The sequence below is a fragment of the Agelaius phoeniceus genome, chromosome 3 (assembly GCF_051311805.1).
Source record: "Agelaius phoeniceus isolate bAgePho1 chromosome 3, bAgePho1.hap1, whole genome shotgun sequence".
In the NCBI taxonomy this organism is placed as follows: Eukaryota; Metazoa; Chordata; class Aves; order Passeriformes; family Icteridae; genus Agelaius; species Agelaius phoeniceus.
Window position 1 is genome coordinate 82,623,407 of NC_135267.1, and position 25,597 is coordinate 82,649,003.

The 25,597-nt window shown below is 39.2% G+C and overlaps 1 protein-coding gene across 6 annotated transcripts in view; it reads right to left on the reverse strand.

Annotated features, from left to right (window-relative positions):
• The window catches only part of SPAST (spastin), a 38,657-nt gene extending 15,088 nt beyond the window's left edge, over positions 1-23,569 (reverse strand). Inside the window, exons 1-8 of one of the 6 annotated variants that reach the window (XM_054628831.2) lie at positions 23,068-23,569; positions 18,981-19,064; positions 17,646-17,729; positions 12,078-12,173; positions 6,003-6,187; positions 4,880-5,013; positions 4,487-4,580; positions 1,133-1,207 (exon numbers count right to left, since the gene is read on the reverse strand). In XM_054628831.2, coding sequence (XP_054484806.1) covers positions 1,133-1,207; positions 4,487-4,580; positions 4,880-5,013; positions 6,003-6,187; positions 12,078-12,173; positions 17,646-17,729; positions 18,981-19,064; positions 23,068-23,473 — 1,158 coding nt within the window. In that variant the 5' untranslated portion in view covers positions 23,474-23,569. Of the gene's footprint in view, positions 1-1,132; positions 1,208-4,486; positions 4,581-4,879; positions 5,014-6,002; positions 6,188-12,077; positions 12,174-17,645; positions 17,730-18,980; positions 19,068-23,067 lie in introns of all 6 variants that reach the window. The other 5 variants (XM_054628830.2, XM_054628834.2, XM_054628833.2 and 2 more) reach the window with 5 other exon arrangements.
• Positions 23,570-25,597: the final 2,028 nt, after the last annotated feature.

Sequence of the window (25,597 nt, forward strand, 5' to 3'; positions counted from 1 at the left end):
GATGGACAGTTTTGAAAACCCCTATTTCTTCAAAGGGAGCACCTTGTAAATGGTTCAGAAAACTTCTATCCAGGTCACTTACAAATGAGAATGGCTATGCAGTCACATCAACAGGGAAATGTCCATAGACTTTTCTAATCCCCTTAGCTCCATAGCCAACTACAACTTGCTATGGAAGAATAAAATTCTTCATTTCCTTTCAATTTATCCTGAATAGAAATCTAAGTCAATTTTAACTAATTTAGGGTGGTAATTTAAGGCATCGGTTGGATCAAATCATAAAATATAGTGTTTTTTCCCCTTCTTTATCTATGCAAAAGCTGTTTTCAGAGGAAAGCTAGGGAAAATAATCAGTTGGAATGCTCATTCAGACTACCCTCTCCTTTAACAGTTTCACCATATTCAAGACATGATTCCCTGCTTATAGAACCTAATTTTAGTGATTAGCAATTCTATTCCAGTATGTCAAACACAACAGATGAGCCTACATGAGCTGCTCTACATTGACACTCCTGCACTTGAGGGCTGATCCAGCTCCAGTGTCAGCAGGAGTGCAGCTGCAGCCGCACCATGTGATCAGGGCGATGTGGCTGGCTCAGCCGCATCAGGACACTCAATGCTCCCTGCCTGATGCACAGCCATGGAGCTCCAGTTCCCTGGATCTAGCACATCAGGCTGAGGAAAAAAGCTCTGCCTAGGCAGCTCCACAGATCTTACACTCTTTGCACAGCAGTGTGCAAGTGAGACAATCCCTTTTTTTGCTACAGTGCTCCCTCCTCATTTCCAAAATGTACTTCTAGTATGTTTCAGTGGAGAGCAGATAATTTTTGATCAATCACTGCTATACAAAACAATGAACCCACTTCCTTTTACTCTCTCTGAAAATGAAACCTGGACTTGCTGGTTTAAAATATTACTTGTCATAATGAAAATAATAAAAGAGAGAACAGTTTAGCAACTCCCTCCGTAAAATCCACGGTTAAGAACAATTTTGTCCTTTTATGTATGAAATGACACCATAATATATATTCTGTAAGAATGTACAGTTTACTAGTCCAAGCCCCAAACTGAAAGACATCCATTGTGGTTACATTTTAAGCCCACCAACTCATGCAGGAAGTGATTTTCTCACCAACATTGTCTTCCCATTTCCTGGTGGGCCAAACAGCAATAAACCACGTGCAGGAGCTCTCAGACCTGTAAATAACTGAAAAGGACATCATCATAAGTTATCATCAAAGATTTGAATAAAATGTTACTTTACCTTTGCAAGAAAATGGTTTAAGACTGAGGACACTGGCTAGTACTGATAGTAACAGTAGCAGTGAGTGCCACAACAGTGCAGGCTTTGAGAGAACTACACTCTGTTACTAACTTGACCTAATGCACACCACTATTGTTTCCCACGCAGCAGCTAAATTATGTTGTAATTGTTCTGTGCCTGGATGCACTGTGCAAGCAGTTTAAAACACTTTCCACAAGACAGACTAGCCTATCAAGTTTAAAGCATCAATTCCAGTTAAAAAGGGAGTAATGAAGGTGTACAATAGGAGAGTTAAAGTAGTGTTCTTACTAATTCCGTATGGAAGAGCTCCTTAATCTTTCCTTATTAAATGAAACTTGAGAAGACAAGCTTTCAACAAAATTACTTAAAATATTACTTAACAACCACCTACTCTCTCTATGCTACTGACAGTCATATCTCTCTCTCACTTCTCACTAGATTCATCTTTCCTACTCTGTAAGATCTAGGATCACACCTAGGGCAAGCAAGTCTACAAATTCTCACAGAACACATAACTTTTAGTTATTACTCTTGACTATTTTCTCTAGCACTTTGTCTTTATCCCTTCCCTCAAAAGTCTCAGAATTTCTCTTTTGGTCTCATACTCACCCCTCCCTTCCAGCTTCCAATAATTCCAATAAACAAAGCAAAAGCAATAGGAGGCGATCTCATATACATCCCACGTGTAATTAGCACTGTCTGTAGGCATTTCTTTCCACAATATCCATGACAACACATAGCTCCATTTCCAGTGTTATATTTCTGTCCTGACTGACCAACACGTGTTTTCTCTTATCATTTCATCATCCACAGTATTTTGTTTGTGCTTGACTCTGATCCCTAAAAGTAGTTACCCAGCTATTCACTAAGTGAACACTCCAGAGCTTCTGCTTTCCATGCTGCTTACCACCATGTGCATTTATTGTCTGACTTCTTTTGTTTGAAATAATTCTTGGGGAGTTCAACCATTTTCACACAGCCCAGAACAAATCTGTAACTTTTTCTCACCTTGATCATCACCTACAGTTCAGCTGCACTGACATTTATTACTGAGATACACAAAGCTTTTCAAGTTTTTGTTAACAAGGTAATTATACTTAACATGGTCTGAACTGCTAGCATTTCATTAGCATCTTACCACTGAAATGGTTTCAACCAATGTTTCCTGCTTATGTACTCCAACTTTTGCTCTCCTACAAAAATACCACTGGCTTGTTAAATATGAATTTGAGTTCAAAACTCATTAAGACCAAAACTGAACTAGTGTTAACTTACAAACTGTCCCCCTACAGTTGCCACACCTACTGTGCTCATTTATAAAGAATAAAATCAACCCTCTCTACTTCCAAGAAAAGTTTAAAAATTCATGGGATTCTCTGTCCTTATTACATCTCAACCTACACCAAGGTCAGGCCCATTGTAATATGAGACAACCTTATTGAAAATACCATGTTACTGGAAAAGTTACTCCAAGCCTCCCATCTCCAAGTCCTTTCCACCCAGCTCACAGTGTTGGTGTCACTGAACAACACATTTGACATACTATTGCACTGCAGTAACAGAGATGCTATAATGACATCTTCCTTCTGCATAACAACATCTGAGCACACACATTTGTTGCCAAAGCTTTTTTTCTCCTTACAGCTCATATTTCTGTGATGCTATGCCAGGTTTAAGGTTTCTTCCCTATGCTGCTTCAAAACCAGTAGCTGCATTAAGGGGAAAATCATAGGGCAACTCCAGCCACCTGTCCACATAACAAATGAGACACACAAGCAAACAAAAAGTAAAAACAGCAATTTTTCTTCAATAATCACAGAATCATAAAGAGGGACTGGGTTGGAAAGAACTTTGAAGATCATCTACTTCCAGCTTCCCTGTCATTGACAGGAACACTTTCCACTAGAGCACACTGCCAATCTGGCTTTGGACAACTCCAGGATGGGGAATCCATAACTTCTCTGGGCAACCTGTTCTAGTGTCTCATCATCCTCACAGGGAATAATTTCTTCATAATATCCAAATCTAAACCTACTCTCAGTTTGAAGCCATTTTCCCTTGTTCTGTCACTACCTGCCCTTGTAAACAGTTCCTCACCACTTTTCTTTTAGGTCTCTTTCAGGTACTGAAAAAATGTAATAAGGTCAGCCTGGAGCCCTCTCTTCTCCACACTTAACAACCCCAATTCTCAGCCTTTCCTTACAGGAGAGGTGCTCCAGCCCCCTGATCATCTAGCTGTTCCTCCTCTGCACTTGCTCCAACAGGTCCATGCCCTTCCTGTGCTGGGGAGCCCAGAACTGGACACTCCAGCTGGGATCTCATGAAAGCACTATAGGAAATCATTACATGCAATCTCCTCAAAAGTACTGCAACTTTTAGTGAGTTCAGCTTTAGAAAATGACCAATTTTTTTTCCTTAAAAGTAGCTCAGAATATTCCAGTAGTATGCAGACTAGGCCCGAATTTAAACAGTCACAGTAGTTGAGGTACCACCTATGATAAATAAAAGCCTAAATGATCAACTTCCATACAGCCAAGTAAAGAGGAAATCTGCCCTCAAATGTTATATATCCCAGTGTATTTGGTTGTTCACTACACTTCTTTGTATCCCTTCCATCTGTGAATAAAATATTCAGTGTCTGACCAACACCCTCACAGAGAGGATGACCACAATAACAGTAACATATTTCCAAACAGAGAGTGTCACAACCTAATTTACCTATACAAACCTCTCCCATTTCACCCTTCCAGTTTGGGGCTTTGTCCCTTACATGGCCATATTGGGTTGGAGACGCAGCTATAGCTATCTGGAACAGTCAGCCTGACAAACAGTGAGAATTTTTGTTTGTTTGCTTTTGCTGGTTTTTTGTTTTATGGGGTTGTGGGGATGTTGTGGTTTTAATTTCTTTTAGGAGTTTGTGGTTTGCTGATTTGATTTGGGCTTGGGTTTTTTGGGGGTTTCTTTTTTTTTTCTTGCTCCAGTCACCTTCTGCAACATCGATTAACCAGAAGACAAGGAATTCCATGGCAGTATTTTACACATAAATCCTATATTCCCCTTTTCCAAGATGGCTAGGACCCCACAGCTACTCATAGCTGCATAATCAGTAAAAACAGGATTCAAGAATCATCATTTCATGCGTGAAGCACAGCACATTTCTTTCATCCTGTCACAGATTGACAACAATATCCAGTTGCTTACCTCAGGTCTAAGAGAAGGAAGGATAACAATTTCTTGCAAAGCTTGTTTAGCCAGTTCCTGCCCTGCAATATCATCAAATTTGACAGCTGGCCCACTAACAAAGAAATGGAATACTAATTAGTCTAACAATGAGATACTCTTTTTCAGCTGCAGCTGACTAATTTAATGCATTTGACTATTTATACAGAACCCTTTTGAGAAAATCTACAACTTATATTGTTAAGTATTTTAAAACATTCTTTTGCCAAAGTAACAATAATACAAACCCAACCAAAAAATCCCCAAGAAAACACAACAAAGTAGAAGTACTAATTTCATTCCAATTGGACCAAGATTGTACTGAATGTGAAACTGATTTGCTGGATTGAAAAGCCTACTTTTCTTCATACTTACCTATCAACAACTTCATTTAGGATAAGATTAGCCAGGTTGCTGTCCACATTTCTAAATATCTTAGTGTCTTTCTTTTTTCGAGGAGCAGTGGTAGGAGTAGAAGGCTTATTTGCTCTGCTATTTTTAGGAGCGGCCTGGAGAGGGGGGGATGAAAAAAAAAACCAAAACCCCCAGATTAATACTTTGAAAGTGTAGTGTTAAACAAAGTAAGACCTACATTTCATTTGCTCCAGTAAAAAGCATGTTCACAAATACCCAATATTCTACTGCTGTATTTTGCTACAAATCATACTATCATATCAGTCAGCCATAAGTAGGCTATCTTGGGGTCCAGTGGTGAAGTATCTTTGGTTTGAGGTTTTTTTTGTTTGATAATTCATTTATTTAACTACAGTATTTTCCCCTAGCATACTCTGGAAGTAAGCATCAGAAAGCATCTCAGGTTCTCAATACTTATAAGCAAGAATTCCTACTACTGTTGTACTTTTTACTTTTAAGCCACTTAAAAGTCTTCATATTATAGCAGCAATAATGCTTTAGCAGAACAGTTAGGTTCAGTCCATTCTGCTCTTTATTCCACTTTAATGGGTAATAAAGATGGAAGGGAAAAAGATAGGTCAAAAGAAATGCTCTAGTTTTCTGTATTCTTACTGTAGGACTTCTGTGCTTCAGTCCCAGCCTAAGCATAATTTGCTTTTCAATGTGGTTGCAAAACAACCTGTGCATGCATGCATGCTTTGGAAGAGAAGAACATGTAGGGGGAAAAATCTTGTAGTTCTGGAATAAGAGGTTTTCCCCTCTATCTTTTACATACTAGAAGTAACATTTATTTTTCTTCTAGGTAACTTTCACTCACTTCCCATGCAATTTTAAAAACAAGTAGTATTTATTACTGTGATTATACTTAAAATCCTTTTTCCCATGCACCCACCTGATGCCCTCCAATTTCTAAAATCCACTCTGCAGCATCCCTCAAGAGGCCTGGCTAAAAATTTGGAGTTTCAGTTTTTTCAAAAACTTTCTGCTGCTACAATACTGCAATTAAGGCATTAAATCCAAAGCTTCTTCTGGAATTTACACTTGATTTTTCAAGTGTATACTTCCATATTTATCCTCACTATACCTTGTGAGCTGAAGGTGTAGGATTAGGTGCTGGTCTAGACACAGATGATGATACCCCACTGTAGCTGGGCGTTCTGTGGTGACCTGAAAGGCCTGTGGATCCAGTTTTTGCAACAGTCTTTGAACGAGGAAGGGAATTACTCGTGTGTGTTAGGGGGTCCTTCTTTTTTGGAACTGCTCCACTTTCTATAAAGAAAACCAGTGTTGTATGAACATTTGCAGCAGTCATACTTTACCATCAACTGCAAGTAGAAGATAGAATTGTTGAAACATATAATACTGCATTATAGAAGAACAACACACATTTCTAAAGAGATTTAGTGTTTTTAAGGGGATATTGACTGCTGTTTTCACCTACAGATAAAATTCTAAATTTTAGCTCTCAAAATTAACCCTGTTTAGCCATCTTAAAAAAGCCAGAGATAACTTAGTCCCATTATCAAGGGAAGAACACCATCTACTCCTAATGATGCAAAGTCTTCTGCTGTCTTCTTTCCCAAGAACTCTTAAAAATAATCATGGCACTATCCCCCAGATTTCAAGCCTTTAGATTCTGAGTATTGATTCTTTAAGTGATGTAAGCAGTAGTTAATTGGATGCCAGTTAACATTATCTAGCACCTTCCACACAGAAGCTTCACCAAAGCATTTTAATCTGGAAAAATGACAGTAGTAGTTATACTTGCAAGTGACTGTCAGGTGTTTTTTCTTTCAACTTGCTTCCACTTTAGCAATCTTGAGGTGTAAGTAAATTCCAAATGGACCAGTCTGAAGCAGCTTACCTTCCTACATTAAAAATTAAGTCTTAAACTACATTTAAACATCACCAGACATTCCACTCACACTACTTATTCACCTCCATGATGAAGCAGAAAAGTCTCAAATTAGGTGACAGATAAACTTGAAATATTGGCCACAGGCCATCAAACTACAAAAAGTCATTCTGGTTCAGAGTAAGCAAAATAGCACTTCATGTCTATGTTCTCCATATGGGATACAGGGTAAAATAAAGTTCCTTGGCACAGAAATGACAAGTGTAAAACATCAAATCAGAGATTAAGAGGTAAGAAGGTGGTACAGCAAGCAGGCAGGTTGGTCAGGTTGGTTAATGATTAGAGCATAGTTTGAGATTAGGGTATTTTTTGTGGTGGGAATACACTACTGGAAACTGTCTAGTACAGTACTGTTGTCTGCAATGGAAACTATAAATACTGTGTTATTTCATATCCTTTTAAAAGGATAAAGGAGTCTTTTGATTAGGTAAGAGAAATAGGGCATCAGAGGGAAGGAAGCTCAAAATAGATTTCAGCTATTTCAGTGTCTTCACTAGGATTGTAGAAATTTGCAACTCAATTTGACCTGCTAGTCTTAAGAAACAGGGCAAAGAACTCTGATTTTTAAGGAAATTAGTGACTCTAAGAAGAATTTTCAACTTAAAACATTGCAGTTCAATGAAAAATACTTTAAGTAAAAAGCCTCATAATTTTAAATGTTGTGTTTAAAAAACTCAAAGAATACTTCAGTCAAACAGTATTATGGAAGGATCAACTAATTACTGCTATGTTCTCAGCCTCTTTAAACATACTACCAGGACCCAATCTCTACACAGCCTGCAGGTAGCCTTAACAGTTCAGTGGAAAAGTTTCTAAAGCCCTTCTTCAGTCACAAATCTATCCCTTTTTAGAGTTACAGAAACTCTGCTGAGGTCACAATAAACAGTGCAGATGTACCAATATGCAAGAAACAAGGCAACTTGACTAATATAATTGAGTATATTTACCTGTATTATGTTTCTTCTTAGAAACAAATGAACAAACAATAAACAAGAAAAACCACCAAAACTGGCTACTGTGACTAAACCACACACAGCTCCAGTGCTGGATCCATTTATTTAGTCATTCCTGCACAGGAATTTCCAAGTCAAAAACTCTTTAAAATGATGTATACTTACTAACTTTCAAGTTCAAAAAGAGTATGTGAATCTGCTAACACATCTAGCTACTCAGCACTTTGACTGGTCCAATTTAATCAAAAGGTGGCATTCAGTTTGGTTGGGTTTTTTTTAGCCCACCTCAACCTCATTTGCACAGCTGGCTTGAAGTCAACATAGGAAGGCTTCAAAAACCAAAATTAGTTTTTCTCCATGTCCTTCACCCTAACATGCTGCTCAATTACCCCACTCTCCCAAAATCACTCCCACACATTGAGAACAATACACAGATCCTGCAATTTTGAGGGTCATAAAATTGCACAGGTAAGGAGTATTTCAGGAAGCTGGAAACAGATGGGAGGAAAGAAGGGAAAAGAGACAAGGTTTAATTCAAATTATTATTTACTCTAACTGCACCTCCAGGACCCAAGACCTGTAGGTTTACATGTTTTGCTGTCAGTCCTCATGGGTAGCACATAAAGAAGCACTGATGAACAACTCCTGAACAGAGCTGTTTGCTGAATGTCAATTCCAGAGGGAAGCTTCATTTTATATACAAATTTTCATTGAAGTAACAAATAAAAATGTTATCAAATAGTTCAGAATTACAGTTTCTATAAAGCTTATCTATTTCTAAAGCATGAGTTAAGTGAACATCACACATCAGACAGTTCCCACTATGCAAGACACGTATTTTGCTGAAAAAACCCCCCAAACACATTTCTTACCCATTTTTATTTGTTATCTACTGAAAGTCTGGAAATACACAGCAAGTGACTTTAATGCCTAGTATCTCCAGCAGCATTTTGCCAAATGTTTCACTGTTCTGCATAAAACAATAAGGAAGTACCTAAAATATGTTCTACTTGTAAATAGACACCATGGAATTTTTTCAAGTGTATCTGAAACACTGAACAGTTCAACTGTCTACTTCATACATACTTATAGAATAGTAATAGATGCTTAATCAGTTTGATTTTAGTCTCTAATTCAGGACAGAATAATTTACTTCATAGCTCCAGGCTAACACCACTAGATTGCACAGACATAATAGCTGTCTGGTCCTGAAAGCATCCCTGCAATTTTAATCTGCCATCCAAATACACACACAACACAAATTACAAACAAGCAAGCAGAAAAATTTTGTCTGAAGTTTTCTATTGGCTAAATTGTGATAAGATGCAGACAGAGGTGCCCAATTTCAGACTCCCTTACAGAAAGAATTTCTGTAAGTTATTATATAATATAGATACTTATTATGTTAAACTGGCTTCAAAGATTAAGTTCAAATATGTTTGAAAAAATCTAAGAGAAGCTTGATTATATTAAATACCTGGAAATGCAAAAACAATCTTAAAATTATTCAACTGTAGCTCATTTATTTAATATAACAACATCCTTTATATTTCCAAAAAAGCAAACCCATTTTTTTTTTCTGCACTTAAACCAAATTAAAACACATGTCAATAAACAAGTTTCTACTAGTCTGTAATTTCTTAAGCATCCAAAATAAAAGTTTAAATTCAAATTAACAGCAGCAATTCCAGTACCGCAGAACAATTTCCAGCCTTCAGTTGTGACATCTTAAAAATCATCAGGGAATATTCCTCAGAAATTCCCTACATATGCCTATTGAGAAGTAAGATAAAGGGACTAAAACAAGTTATTGTACATGGTCTGTGGACACCAATTTGGAAGAAAAAATCTACCAGTCTAAAATTATCTGTAAGTTTATGTATGTCATTTCATTTAAAAAAAACAACAAAACCAAAAAACTTTAAATTGCTGCTTTAAACTTGCAGCAATTGCAAGACTGATCGTTATTCAGGATCAGCATTCACAACAGCCCCCAAAAATCGCAATTCTTCAAAAATTCAATTCAGATTTTTCAAATAGATAGATGCAAGTAATAAAAGCTATTTAACAGAAAGCTCCAGGAACTAAGAAGGACATGCTGCATGTTTTCAGTGGCAGCACAGCTACACAAGCCAGGAGTTAGAGCTGCTTTCCTTTCTGAACTGACAGATCCAAATTAGTCAAAGATCTGCTTTTGTCAAATTATGCTGTTAAAAACAATATTATCGCTACTTGTTCTTCCACTCAGGGAACTCCTTTGAAAACTTCAGTATTTTAAAAAATAGAACTTCTGCACCATGACAAACACTGCCAGTATATGCCTACTATTAAAGACATGCCAGCAACTCCTTCCATGTGAAAAATGAGGTAAAATACTAGCTAGCTGCACAGTACTCATGTTGAGGTAATAGAAATGTAATGCTCTGTCTGGCCATCCATCATGCTGGCATTTACACATCAAATGGTATACAGTGGGATTACTGTAACACTCTAAGTATTGTATGACAACTAAATGAGTTCATGAAACTCATACTCTGCCTTTGGCAAGACTGGCATAATCTCCTTCCCTAGCTTGTTTTAAAAAAAGAAAACTACAATCCACAATGAAAAGGAAAACAACCACATTTGAGGGGGAAAAATACAGGTAAATTGTTTTACATCTAATTTAAAACTGCTATGAGAAGAAGAATGATGAATAATAAATTAATATTATTTCCAAGTACAGGTTGGGTTCAAGGCTACTTGTTATTACTCTTTAGACAAGTTACTGCATAGCCCTCTGCAACTAGGGCAGGTGATACTACTGCCATGAGGTCTTGAAAAACCTCAGTATAAAACTGGAAGATAAACTTCCTAGAAAAATCTCTACCTATTCATGTAAGTTTGGAAACCACAAATGCTGAAGATAGGGATGGGCAATCATTTGTGTTAAGATCAAGTAAATTGGGGAGGAAGGCTGACACAAATACTATCTTGAGAGAAGGAAGAATCTCAAACCAGTAACACTTTGGAAATAGAAAAAATGTGCAACAAGGCTGTGAGAATAGTACCTTACTCAAAATTATGAAGCAAAAACATCTGTAAAGTCTTTGGCCTTTAAAGGCAAATAAATTAAAGCAATGTAATTTTAGACCAAGGTACAAAAAGGTACTTTGTTCATGTTAAAACTAAAAATGACCATGTATCATACTTCATAAAATCCTGAACTTTTAAAAAGCCCAACCTGATTAGGCAACAGGGCAGGTAACACTTCCCACAGATAGAAAACTAAGCTTATGCTAAAGCCCTGTGGCTCAATACCTCTGAAGTACCTCTACCTTCTCAGGCAGAGACAACAGCCCTCTTATCTGAAGTAGCCGCAAACTGATTTTGTAGTTTTCTAAGAAACCCTGTCATCTACTTTGTGTTTTTAAATTATTAGAGCTGTCCATATGAAAATATTGTTTTGCATGTATAAAGGAAAAACAACAGCAAGATGATTAGCAGATTGAAGCATAACCACATATTTATACTGCTTTTAAGAAAAAAAGTGTATTACTTACAAAAAACACTCCCTCACCCCACACCCCAAAAAGACAGAAAAAGCAAGCACAAGAGCATAGGCACCAAACATTTAAGAAATCCAGATGCCTGCTAAACCTGACTTTCATGGTACTATATCAGGGATCCCACAGCTGCAAACATTCCGTACTTTGGGTAACCCTTGGACTTGCACAACTTTTGTTTATGGACAAAAAAAGTTCATTTCTGCTATATTAATAAGTTCGGTTCAGTCTTCTGGGAAAGGATTAAAACAACATTCTTTGACAAAATGCAAGAGCTGCTGTCATTCTCCCCTCATTTCAATTGCATCTCACTTTCTTGATGTAAAAACCCCCAAAATTTTTAAGTTGCTTAATGCATATTCACAACATCATAAAGGAAGAGCTAATTAATGTAGGCACAACGTATAAGCTATATATCCAACACTGACACTTTGTAAAACAGGTTTAATGTAATTCCTTGAAGAATATTACATGAGAAATATTTTCTAAAATCTTGCCTTAGTAAATAGATTTGAATTCTAGGACAGTCATTTAAGAGAAAACTGAATACTACAAAATAAAACAGTGTTGTCAAAGCCACGGAAAGTATGGAACGTATTTTACACAAAGCCTTTAAAAACAGAAATATAAATAAATTTTATTTTAAAGCTGGCAGGGCCAGAATATAGCATTGCATTATTTTGCCTTGTAACACACCAGGAACTGAGAGACATCCCCTCAATAGGTGCTGGTAAAACCAAACCCACCTGACTGGAGATGTCCATTGCGGCATGCCAGGTTAGTACTGTCATTATAGACCTCCATTTGCGGCTTGGAAATTTGCAAAACTGCCTGCAGCTTCTCTACATAGTAGAACAGAGGGGGAGGGAGGAAAAAGGACAAAATAAACAAACAAAAACCAAAAATGAACCAAGAAAATTTATGTATGTTGAATACAGAAATGTCAAGTTTGGCTTTGTTATAGTTAAAAATAAAAGGAATATTTCTACCTATTCTACACATTCAGCAAATGTGTAAGAAAACTCTGTTAGTAAGAGCATGACTGAAAACAGCTTTAAAACTCACCCTCTATGGCTGAGTTAATTACAATCTTTCCAGTCTAGTGCTTGCAGTTACTGTTAAACACAATGTTCAGGATTAACTCAATTTAATTTAATAAATATTCATGTTGATAACACATTTCTGAATGTCCTTCTCAAGGTGTTACTTTTGACCAGGTGCAAGGAGTCCTGACTTGTCTTCATAATAAATGTTCCACTTAAGTAGTAACAGCTAGTCAACATTTTACAGAAACCTTCAAACTTCAAGCAGGACACCATATACACATTACAACGATGCCATTTGACACCTCTATTTAGATATTTAATTGCCTTGAAATTAAGTCAATAAAATTGTCATGCAAATTGTGTTCTTTAGGAAGATTAACAGAAACATCTGAATACAGTATTTATAAAGCTAAAGATTAAGGAGAAAGTAATGAGAGAAGTAATGAGAAACAGCCAAACCATAAGTCAGAGAGGTGTATGGCTGAAAACACCAAAGAAAAGTTAAGGACCACTTGTTCTCTGCAGTCCAGCTACCACTCCTGCTTTTCCCACTGCAGTTAAAAATCCTCTAGGCCATACCTTTGGGTACCTCTCCCATCTTTATTTATTCCAAACACACCCCTCTTGTTTTAAAAACCAACCATGGTCTGCAAGGATGTAATGCATACACTGCCAAGCTCTCTCGTTCCCTTCTCTTTTTTTTCCCCTTCTGCTCCCCCCACAAGACATAACACTACAAAGAAACTGCAAGAAAAGAGATGCCAAGTAGAAAAGCAAAAGCAATGTGCTCTGGTACTATGAAAGCATATATTGCAAAAGCAGACAAATTCTACTGAAAATGTACACAAGGTCACAATTGTGTACACAAAAATGTACACAATTAATTAAATAACCTGGCTGGAGGAAGAAGTGCCATTCAGAGCCTGCCTATGGTACAACCAACAAGCATGAACATCACCTTCCTTAGGCTTCTTTACCTGTTACAGATCTCTCCCTAATCTTTCTGTTTTGCTCCTTTCTTCTTCCTGCTCTTCATCACTCACTGCTTAGCTTTCCTGAAAAGTATCCTTACACTTCATAGTTAAAGTGATGGCTTAATAACATTTAGGTTCAGCAAGATGTAGCTTGGAATGAAAACTTATTAGTTACAGGCATTTATGAAAAGCTAAAGCTCAAGATTAGTATATGTACACAAAGTTTACTTCATTTTAAATTGAAGGCTTTAAACAGACAGAGTAAAGCAAAAAAATGTCAGTCACACAAGAACAGCCTGCAAACAACCACAAGCTCTGCAACTTCCAAGAAGTTACCCTCATAAGCTGTCCTCTCCAGACAGGTAAGGAAAATCCTTTTGGCAGGACTGACTGCAGACAGTAAACTACTTTAGTGGACACAGCAGTACCAAAGGAGGATCAGAATGGTCTACTCCCTGCCCAGTGCATGCAAGGAACATACAGGAAGCTTAGGAAACAAAATTAGTATTCACAGACTTTGAAGATACTTTGAAGATATCCGTTGAGTTTTGGAAAACATTTCTGAGCTTAACAAAAAAAAAAAACTTTCTAGTGAGCAACCGTAATAACATCAATTGGCTGGTGCAGGAGTTCAGGAAATGCTACTTGCTTCAATGCTACAATCTGACACCAGGGTTCTACTACAATTATCAATGCTTAGCTAGTTCCATATATTCAGGAACTCCAGCCAAAGAAAAAATGTAATCCAACTGTTGTCCAGCTTCAATTCAGAGTTCTCTCATCACATTACCTATCAACATTTCATTTTAGTATTGCACATAAAATTTCAAAAGGCAAATATATATCACCTTTCTTTAGGAACAGTATAGCTGTAGGCTCCTCTGGGATATCAAAAATAAATTGAGCTTTTAAATATTATTCCAGGGAATTATAGGATACCATCATCTTCCGTTTAAATACTTTCTCCCTATTTTTCCAGACACTGACAGAAAGTTCACAGATTCTCATTCATTATTTCACTTTCATGATACAACACTGACATAAACCTACCAAAGAAACAGCACTGCAGCCACTGCCTTATTTAGGCAACACTAGAGCTTGAGTTCAGGGAAACTAAAAAAATGCTACCCTGTAACATGAGCCTGAAGCAAAAAGCACCATCTCCTCCAAGAAGTTAAATATTCCAAAAGGTGTCCATTGAAGACTGTACCTACACAGGCAGAATAGAGGAATATTAATACCCTCCGAAGAGGATACTGATGACAGATATTTGAATTATGTATCACATAACACTCTTCAACCAAAATACTGAAGCTACACTAAATACACAGGAAGGCACTTGTGACAGAAATCTGTGCCCCTACAGAAAGTCTCTGAAATGAGAGAACACAGATTGGTAAAACACATGAATAGCATTAGAATTGAATAGTGTTGCACTGACCATTACAGCCATCTATCTTTAGGAACAACAAGCTGCCAAGCTCTGTCTATCAACTGCAGAAAACAAATACCCTCCTGTCATTCTAAATACATCAAATTTAATGACTCTAACATGGGTGATCAGTCATCCAGTAGAGACTAGGTGTGTGAAGACCATCAAAGCAAGATTTAACCACACAACAAACATACCCTAAACCATGTCAAAAATCAGGAGCCACCACCAAATCAAACAGAAGAAATTACAAGTCTCCTGACAGCCAGCACAACCCAAAATTGTCAATGGAGTGTCAAAGCAATCAAGTCCCCTTGGGTTGACCTGAAACACACCAGCAGTCACTTTAGCTTTCAGACTGTGTTACAGGACAGCTTCAAACAGAGTAAGAGACATAATTTAGAGCCAGGATGAAAACAGGGCTCAAAGTAGAAAACCCATCATCCACAGTGGGTAGCTCCACCCTCTTCCAACATTGGAAGGCATCAGTGGTGTGATGACAGAGTGGCAACACATGGGTGTGATCAGACATCACACTCTCACCAGCAGTGTCCAACACCCCCATCAGTGGGGTCATGCAAATTAAAGGCATGTGTGATGTAACACAGGTGATGTACCAACACCTCAAAAAAACAAAAAAACAAACCCTAAAAAACCAACAACTCTGAGCACTTTCAAGGGACAGCTGTAATCAGCATGATTAAATTTTAGTTTTCTATGTACTATCAATGTAACCTGCTTGACTGGATGGCATTTGAGTTAGGTAGTCTGCAATCTCATCTCCCTCTAGCAAGCAGGATTAAATATTTGGCATTATTGTCTGCGTTATCTTTTCAGCTAATGTAATAAAGGACTTGGCCATTCTGACTTAAGAAAGGGAGAAATTCCACAAAGCAGACAACACTTATGAGTTCAATTCATAGAAAAAAATCACTTCATCTAACTGTAATAGCTTCAAGAGCCTCATGCTTAATTCAACTACAAAAGGATCTTTACAGCACTCAAAAGCTTCCAAATATGTTACTATAAGTAACAGGCTGAAAGTGTGTTTGGAATGGCACATGGAATTCAACTCTAGATCACCTTAAATTTTTACAAAATCCATTACAAATGACAGAAAAAAATAATAAAAAAATATGCTGTCAATACTTCAAAGTTGGTTTAATGGCATAAAATATTACTCAAATAGAACCTTAATGATCTAAAACCATTGAAATATCCCTCCAAACCACATCTTTTGCCTTCCTAAAGGGCACATGACTTCACTTGCTCCTTTTTATCCAAATTTCACTTTTAGGTACACTATGAAGCACATCCTCAGTAAAAATTAACAAGCACCTAGGCAAACCAAAGTGTTAAACTGGTAATTCAAAAATAAAAATAAATCATTATTTTACATCAACTAACATAATAAACACTGTTCTGTTTACCTTTCAATCTGCACTCTGAATGAAGCAAACAAATATGATCTGTGATCACACTTTCTGGTAGTAGAGATGAATATACTTCAACTCCAGGGTTTTTTTGTGGGTTTTATCCTTTGTTTCTTTTCAATTGGATCACAGCAAGTAAGCAACTTACCAACACTGCAAGCACTACTAAAGTAATACAAGCAAGGATGAAACACTACCCACAAAACACAAACACTGTTACTTCAAGCCATACCTTACCAAAGATTGTTACACGTAATCCCTTTCACTCTATTGCTCCCTAGTTCATATTACGTCTAGAAGTCAGCCTTTAACCCTAGTAAGTGGAAAATATCTTTTCTCCATTTACTAAAACTATATGAAGAAACACCCATACTAAAGCATAGAAGACAGATGTCTCTTTCACCTCCTGTCCCCTTAATTTTTTTTCAAAAAATATTAAAGACATTAGGAACTCAAGGGAAACAAAAGGAGCTCACTTCCTTGGGATTGTCACAGCTTCCCTGTCAATCACCAGCTAGGACCACAGAACCACGAAGTGTAAGAGGAGAAAAGAGCCCAAGTTTTCCCATCTCCTCTATATGCCCCTAGAAGAATGAGTTAGTAGAACTCCACACAGGAGAGGGTAAGATTAAAGTTGAGATATGCAAGTTAAAATCAAGTACATTTGTTAGTGTACCCTTGAAGAACAATTAAAAGAATATCCCTTATTTTACTTTTACTGACTGAACTGAAAGCATTTTCAAAGTTTTAAATTTAGAAGATGCACTACACAGGACAATGGGTCTGTTGTTTGATGGAAGGATTTTTACTCTGTTAAAAACTTATATAAAACATGTAATTTTAATAAAGCTAAAGCTATACAACACTATGCTTCTGAAAAATATGACCGTACCTTCTAATTTTAAAATAGAACACTACTAGAAAATAATCAAGAAAATTAGAATTTCACAACCTTATGGCCTACATGATATTAAAGAATTATTATTATCATCATCATTATTTAACAATAAAAAGGAAAATTGTTAATATAAGTGACAGCAAAATCAACAGAACATGAAGTAGTTACACTTGCAAGAAGCACACTTGGCACTCATGATCAGCAATATATCATAAATTTCACTACAGTACTAACAGAAAAATCCTGAACAAACTCCATTAGGAGTTAATCAAGACTTCCTCATTTTATGAGTCAAGTGTGCTATGATATAAAGACTTCTCAGTTACTTTTACACCTGAAAGTGGGTCATGAAATTCCATTTTCAAAATCCATCAACAGCACTTACTCCCAACTGAAAATTAAACTAAAGAGACCCTACAAAGATAATGACTCCTTCACTTTAAAAATCAAAGTAATATTTTAGAAGAATATATTAAATGAAGTTGTGCAAATAATTACAAACTTTCCAAAGTCATGAATTGTAACTGGTACCTAAAAGCTGCAACCGATCCTTGGCCATTGCCAAATTTGTCATCATTTTAGATTGGAGACGTCGAGCCCGTTCACACTGATCACCTTACAAAGAAAAATCCATGTTAAAACACAATCTGGTAAATTAAGCGATAAAATACTTATACCCAGGCTTCCCTCCTCCTCCTCTTACCCCTTATCTACCCCCTCCACTATGGAACTGCATTACAAAACTAATGAAGAAAACTCTAAAGCTTCCTATTTAATAAAAAATTTAAAGTTAGTTGACACTCTCTGCTTTACAACAGTGCCTACTGAGTGATAGGAACCCAAAAACTGCTTTGTATATTGTCTAACATTTCATACTGACCTAGTATGTCCCTTGTCTCTGCATTTCTCTGAACAGAAATAAAATTTGAAAAAGATTTTTAAAAAGCTTGAAAAGTGACTGAGAGGCAAGTACAATTTGAATGACTTCATTTTGACAAAATTAAGAGATTTTAATTCAGTTGACTGTGTCCCTTTACATTTTAAAACACATGGAATTAGACATTAACACCACTTTCTAAGAAATACTGTCTGTTCAAGTCAAGCTTTTTTTTTTACACTCTGCAATTTATACAGGTTATACCAAATGCCACTAGTATTGCCTCCTAAGTAAGATCACCACATACTTTTAAACACAGGTGAAGGAATAAATACAAGTCTGCAAAAACACTTACAGGTTCAGGTTTGGGGCAGGTAATTTGGATTGTTATTATTACACTATTATTTTGAGGACAGAAATTTTCAGCCAGTCCTTCACTACACCTGTATTTCCATGGTACATACCTGCTTCTACACTAAAGGTTAAAATGTTTCCAAATAGAGAGATGGCTTTCTTCCTTTGTTGGAAATGTTCAGTTATTTTGGCCTAAGTTATTCAGAAACACAATGTCAGGCCATTCCAAATTGGGGGTTTCTTTTTAGATTATACTGAAGGGAATATAAAATTCTGCATAAGTGAGAACATGAACTGTCAACTTCAGCAACTCAAATCAAAACTCAGTATTTTGGCACTCCCATTATATAAGAAATCACATGTTTTACTTAACAGTGTTCATGAACTCCTTATGATTTTGCAGAGTCTGAAAATATTTGGAGCAAGATTTGCATGTGATATAGACCAGAATATTAAGGTGGAACAGAGAAAAGGACCAGTGTTCACCTACAGCTAAAACGGGAATAAGAAAGATCCTTATGAAATAATTCATACAGCAGGCTGCTCCTAGCCCTACCATATTTAGTAATATTGATTTCTCACTTTAAAGAAGCCATAAACCAAAATCAGTTCCACAAAACTCAAAACTGGCTTACCTTGACCAATTACTAAGACAGCTATTCCTTTTTCCAGTTCTTCAATTCCTTTCTTATACCATTCAACAGCTTGTTCCTTTTGTCCTGCTTAAAAAGGAAGTGAGCCCATTATTTTCTTGAACGAATTAAAGCTTAAGAATGGTTCTATATAATGCTGCATAAAACAAGTAAGAGAGAGGAAGAGATATTTGAACAAAATCCTGTGATTTAAAGGAAGTCTTAAAGGGACACTGTCAACTTTATATCTATTTAATTATCAAATAAGCTTTTCTATTAAAAACAGGTACTACACCAGCCTCAAATCACTTTTGCCTGTTTCAAGAATAATTCTTCATCTGCCTTAAAGAAATAAATCCACCCCCCCACCCCACCCCCCCCAAAAAAAGACATAAAAGCTCACCTACGCATATTCACTCCCAACATAAATGGTGAAATTAACAGTTTTTACTTCTGGAATGTCAACTAGAGATGTGCCTCTTCATCTTCCAGTGACAGCCAATAATAGCACTAATAATACCCAAAATAACACTAGAAGCACAGAAACTCAAGAAGAAAAGCAACAAGTCTAAGACACTACATGAGAGAGATGAGAGACACTTCTCTGGTTACCTTTTGTGCAGTGCAGCTCATTTGTCATGAGGGCATTTCTTTGTTTATGCTATTATGAAATTGCTGTATTACAGATGTGTGTCAGCTTTCACATGAAGCAGAACACAAGCAGAGTGAGAGCTCACCTCTGTACCAACCATGTCCTGAGTGGACATTAAAGCAAACACAGCCTTGAACATGCCTATGCCTGACCTAAGCCATGTGACACCATGACTGCAAGTCAGCCACTGAACACCTATTAATATCTACTTCATACTGCTCTCTTTCCGTAAGTACTCTGCATTAAAAATTAATATGCCTGCATATTGAAAAATAATTTTGCAACATAATTATATCACACTAAGCATGCATTTCCACAGAGGAGTATAACAAATTAGGTACTAGAACATAAAACCTGATCAGCATTAACAAGCTACTAGTGGTAGGAAAAACTAAAAATGCCTACAATGAAACTTCAGATATGATTACCCTATTTTCAGATGACAATGTTTCACAATACTACTCCTAAGTGCCAGTTACCAGTGGTTGTGTGCTTCTACACTCAAATCTTTTGAATCTTTTGATAACTTCAGTCCCAAACCTATTTTCTAGCAAATTTCAGCATTAGTAAAAATATTTCAATGCATTTCCAGAATACTCTTCAGGGTTTTCTCTTACTCCTCTTCAGATTAAAAAAAAATCCCTTAATAATAACATTTGGCAAGTTCCCCTGTGCAGATAATTTCATGCTTTGTTCTTCTTACCACCACAAACCACAGACCACCTGCCTATAGTCATGAACACCACACAGCTTGGGAGTTAAATCATTACTGCCCTTTCTTCACCAGCCTCATATATCCTGACTGTTGAGGACAAAGCTAGATAAATTAAATCACCTAAGGTGAGTGACTTCAATCCTCTCTTTAGACTCTTTAAGCTTCTTCTCTCCACCACCCACAGAAACAGTTTCAACTGCAGTGTAAATCATAAATCTAATACTGATTATAACTAAATAAAAATCTGATTTGAGATAATTCCAGCCACCTGTGCTAACAAAGCCTGGATGGCTTTGTTATTCTTTGGGGCAACTGCAAACATGCCAAGGTCATCACTAAAATTTCACTTCCAGCTTTTAACTGGAGAAAGTTTCCAAAGCACAATACCACACCAAGCTGTTTGCAAAGGGTGTGCTCCAACTCCACACAGAATGGCTGACTAGTTCTCAGTGATTATGACATTAAAAATAAAATAAACATCACAGTCCTTGGAAGTTGCTGACTTGTTATATTGGCTCTGGCAGAATGGAGCTCATTTTCCTCAAACAGCCCCAACGGCACTGTGTTTTGGATTTGTGACTAAAACAGCTGATAACACAGAAATGTTTTGGGTGTGTTGAACAGGAAAACCTCAAGGTTTTCTTTTTCCCATCTAGATCCCCAGTGAGTAGGCTGAGAGTGCACAGGAAATTGGGAGAGGACACTAGCAGGATGACTGACCCAAACTGGCCAATTGAATATTCTGCATCATAATGCTCATCAACAAAAACCTGGGCAGATGAATAACTGAATGGGGGCTGTCTTCCAAGGCAATCATTGCTTGGAAAGATTTCTCACCTTTTTTTTTTCCTCACTTTTGCTCCTCCTATGCTCTTCCCTGTCCCACTGAGAAGAGTAAACAAGCAGCTGTGTGGATGCTTAACTGCTTGCAGGGGTCAACACACCACATGTGCCTTCTTAGGAAAAGATATTAAGCTTAATTGTGAAAATACCAAAACAAGAATAACTGCCCCACCAATCCAGAAACATAAAAAATTACCAGAAGTGTTATCAAAATTACTGAAGTATGCATAGCTCCCACAACAGCAAAAAGGCCACAAAACTAACAGGCAATTAGACAATTCAGAAATTCCAACCATTTCACATACTATGTCTAACGTACAGTTTTCTCTTTGAAGATACAAAAAGCTTGTTTACAGATAAAAAAATTTCAAAGTATTCTGGTAAAATCAGATAAGCAAATAACAAATCTATGTATTAAAGGGAGTTCTTTCTCAGTGGAATGTATATTGCAGTTGCAGGGCTGTAACAGTTGTGCAACTGCTCCTATTAGCAGCAAAGATCATCTTACTAAATGTATGGCCTGTGCAGCTAATTAATGTATCATCACCCTAAAGATACCTACAGAGCAAGTCTATTATTAAAATTCATATTTAAGGGTTACCCTCCAAACCACCAACAGTAATAGGTCACAGCAGTGGAACAGGTGCCTGATAAGGTAAGACTTTGCCACTCACAGAGCAATCACCAACAACACCGAAGCTTTCAGCTACCTCACCTTCTTTCATGCTTTGTTCCTATGACCCTCAGTGCTCCCTCGCTGTACATCTATGCTGAACTAACCCTGCTGCACATGGTGCAAGTTTTTTTTCTCTCCCAGAGCACACTACTGCCACTCCCAAACTGTCAATGCAAAGGAGGACACATCCCATGCTTTTATGGTGCTGTCAGCATGCAGCTTCTGTTGAAGGCCTACTCCTGTATGTTTAATCTCCTCCTCTAGGATAGCAGTTTCATTAAAGCACAACTGAAAGTTTAGAATAAAGCATTCTGACTATTCCAGAGAATTTTAAACATCAGCACAGCATGCCCCCAAAGCCTACCTTTTGCATGCTGACAGAATCATATTGCTGCATTTAGAATAAATGATTAAATTTAATTCAGTAGCAAGTCTTTTGTTCGGTTGGGGTTTTTTTAATGCTCTACAAAAAAAAAAAAAAAATCCTCACTCCTCTGTTTTATTTCACTGAACCCTAAACATTCTCCTTAAGCTCTTCTCATCACACAGTGATAGGTTTTTAGTTTTTTTTAAGAGTATGCATGTCAAACAGTTTGAGAAAAACATGTTTTAAGAAACTGCCAAAATACTTAAAGTATTTATTTCCTTAGAAGTCACACCACTTCAAATGGGCATTCTGAGGGCCAAGTAACCCGCAGCCTCGCTTGAGCACTCACATCGTTTGTCAGGCAGTGCACTGTAGGACGCATCCTTATTATTGTCCTTGCTGCTTTTGTTGTCCAGCTGGCTTCGTGAAGGCTAGCTACAGTCACACACCCGCCCGCAATTTCTAACCACCTCACCCAGACCCCAGCAGCAAAAATTGAGTTTTTGGGGAGAAATACAAGCACTTGTCTTGCGAGGGGAACGAGCCCGGGCCGCAGCTTTGTGATCCAACCCGCACCTGCGGGCTGCGGCAGGGACGGACCCGGCCGGGGACCAAAGCACCGCCACCGCATGCGGGCGCAGCCCGGCTCACCCACGGGCACAGCGTCCGCAGCCCCCCGCACACAGCCCGGCTCACCCACGGGCACAGTCCGGCTCACCCCTCGCATTTCTCCCACAAGCGGGTTTTGTTTGCTCTCAGCTGAAAGCGGTTCCACGGCACAGGGCCTTGCCGGCCTCCCCCCGCACCCCGGGGCGGCCGCGGGCGCTCCCTCCCTACCTGTCTCGTCCTCGTCGATGCGCAGAGCCATGGAGATGCACTCAAAGGCCCGCTTGTGGCACGCCCGCACCGTCTCGGGCGCCCCACCGGGCTCGGGCGCCTCGCCGGCCCCGGCCCTGCTGCCCTTGGCGGCCATGAGGGCGCCGCGGGAGAGGCGCTCGCAGAGCCAGGCGAAGAGCAGCCCGAGCTGGAAGGCGACGAAGCGGAGCAGGGCGAAGGCGGCGAAGAGCGGGTACGAGAAGTAGTACAGGTTCCGCTTGTGCGGGGACGCCGCCGCCGCCGCCCCCGCCGGCGGCACGGGGGGCGCCGGCCCGGGCGGCGAGGAGGGAGAGGCGCCGGCGGTCGGAGGCGCGGAACTGGAGCCGGCTGAGCCCTTCTTCTTCCCTCGGCCGCCCGGAGAATTCATTCACCGCCGTAGCCATAACCCGCTGCCAGGGACTGACAACAACCGGCCATGGCGATGGCGGCGGCGGCGACGCCCCTTTCGGCCGGCCCAGGGGGAGGGACGGAGGGCGGGATGTGGGCGGCCCCAGCCGGGGCGGGGAGAGGTGGCACCGGCCCTTCCACCACGGTAGGCGAGGGTACGGCACCTGCAGCCCGCTCCCACGGCCCCGAGGGGAGGGCTCTCGGGGGCGCTCAGTGCTGGGCCTGGAAAGCGCAGAATAACAGAATCAGTGTGGTCGGAAAAGGCCTGTGAGATCATCGAGTCTAGCCTTTGACCGATGTGAAACTGGACCGTAGCACTAAATACCGCGTCCGGACGGGTCTTGAACATGATCAGGGACGGTGACTACCTCCTCGGGCAGTCCATTGTTAAACAACCCTTTCTGTGAAGAAATTCCTCCTAGTGTCCACCCTGGACCGCCGCTGGCACAGCCTGGGGAATTGTCCCCTTGTCCTTTCGCTGGTCGCCGGGAGAAGAGGCCGCTCCCCAGCTGGCCGCAGCCTCCTTTCGGGTACTTGCAGGGAGCGCAGCCCGACAGCGGCAGCACCAGCTCCAGCCCCAGCCGAGGCCGCTCCGTGCCGGCCCATGAGGCGCACCGAGCGGACGGGCGATGAATAATTTACGAGGATTAGTTATTGTGACCGGGATTGTGAACCGCCCCGCAGGCACAATGCAGCGCGAGTTCCTGGCGCCGCTCCCGCCTGGAGTCACTGCTGGTGGCACACAGGCAGAGCCCGGGGAATTCCCTCGCACGGAGAGGCGTGGAGCAGCCAGTCCCCGACGGTGTCCCTGTCCCCGGGTGTGCGGTGCGGTGCTTTGTCTGCTCCGCAGCTCTGTAATGGGAATGACAGGCTATCTCCTCACATGCAGGGAGCTAATGGAATTCACTATACATTATAGATACATCGCTCTGCCAGAAAAAAAATGAATCTTAATTCTACTCCACTCTCCTTACCAAAAGTGAACATGCAGTTGTCGAAACCCTTGTCAATTATTTGCCCAGCCATAATATTTATTTGTGTTTCACCAAAGAGATAGATCCTCCGGCTCCCTACTCCTTTGGTTATTGCAAACCTTAAAAATGCTTTGGTACCTTTGGTCTAGCAATCTATGGGAGGGAGGCATCCATAGGCCAGCACTTCTGTGCCTGCCGCTATGAACGAACGCCTCCCTCTCTGCTTCAACCTTCCCACCTTTGTGGGTACGTTGTTCCTTGTCTGATCTTTTTCATCGTTGTTTTGCTTTGTCACACACACTGTTCTACAAATAAAATACTGAGTGATACTAGATTATGGTAGATCATCTCTGTGCTGCACCCCTGAACTGCACACTGTCGCCCTGATTTGTAAATAATTTATTGGTTTTGGATTCTTTTATGGAGAAGGAGAAATTTGATAGACTGTTGGTTTGTCCAGTGTCATTGGTGAGGTGGCACTTTCACCCTCCAATCCACTGTCACTTTTGGAAATCTGTAAATGTTGAAGTCAGAAAATAAACTTCCCTTTTTTCAATTTGAGAACAATAGTGTGAGCATGTCGTGTTGTTTCATGTCCTACAGTGACAGCACACAGGAGCTGAGACAGTCCCCAAACTGCAGACAGGTAATTCAGTGCACAAGCAAGTTTCCCCCAGCTTATAGCAAGAAAGGGCAGTTGTGGTGGGGCATGTTAATTAAAAGGATACACCAAACTAAAATCACTACTGTCTGCAGTATTTTATTCATTCTTCCAAAATTACTTCCAAAATTACTATAAAACTACTGGGTTTTTTTTTTTCTTGTTTGTTTATGTCTCATAAAGTTACTTCCAGCTGCCCCTGGTGATGTGTATTTATTTTCTTAAATGACAGAGTGGAGTGGTTTTCTTTTAATGACAGAACAGTACACAGTATAGAGTTTTCTTACTGTATAAAATACAGAATATTATCACATATAAAATAACATACAAACATTTAGCAACTATTCATGACCTAAACCATTTTTAGACAGACAGTGAACCTATTAGTTCTGGAACTAATTTTTTCTGCTGGAAAAAATGCAGCAATGTACACCAAGAATTTTTCTTCTGTGTTTTGTAAGAATGATTA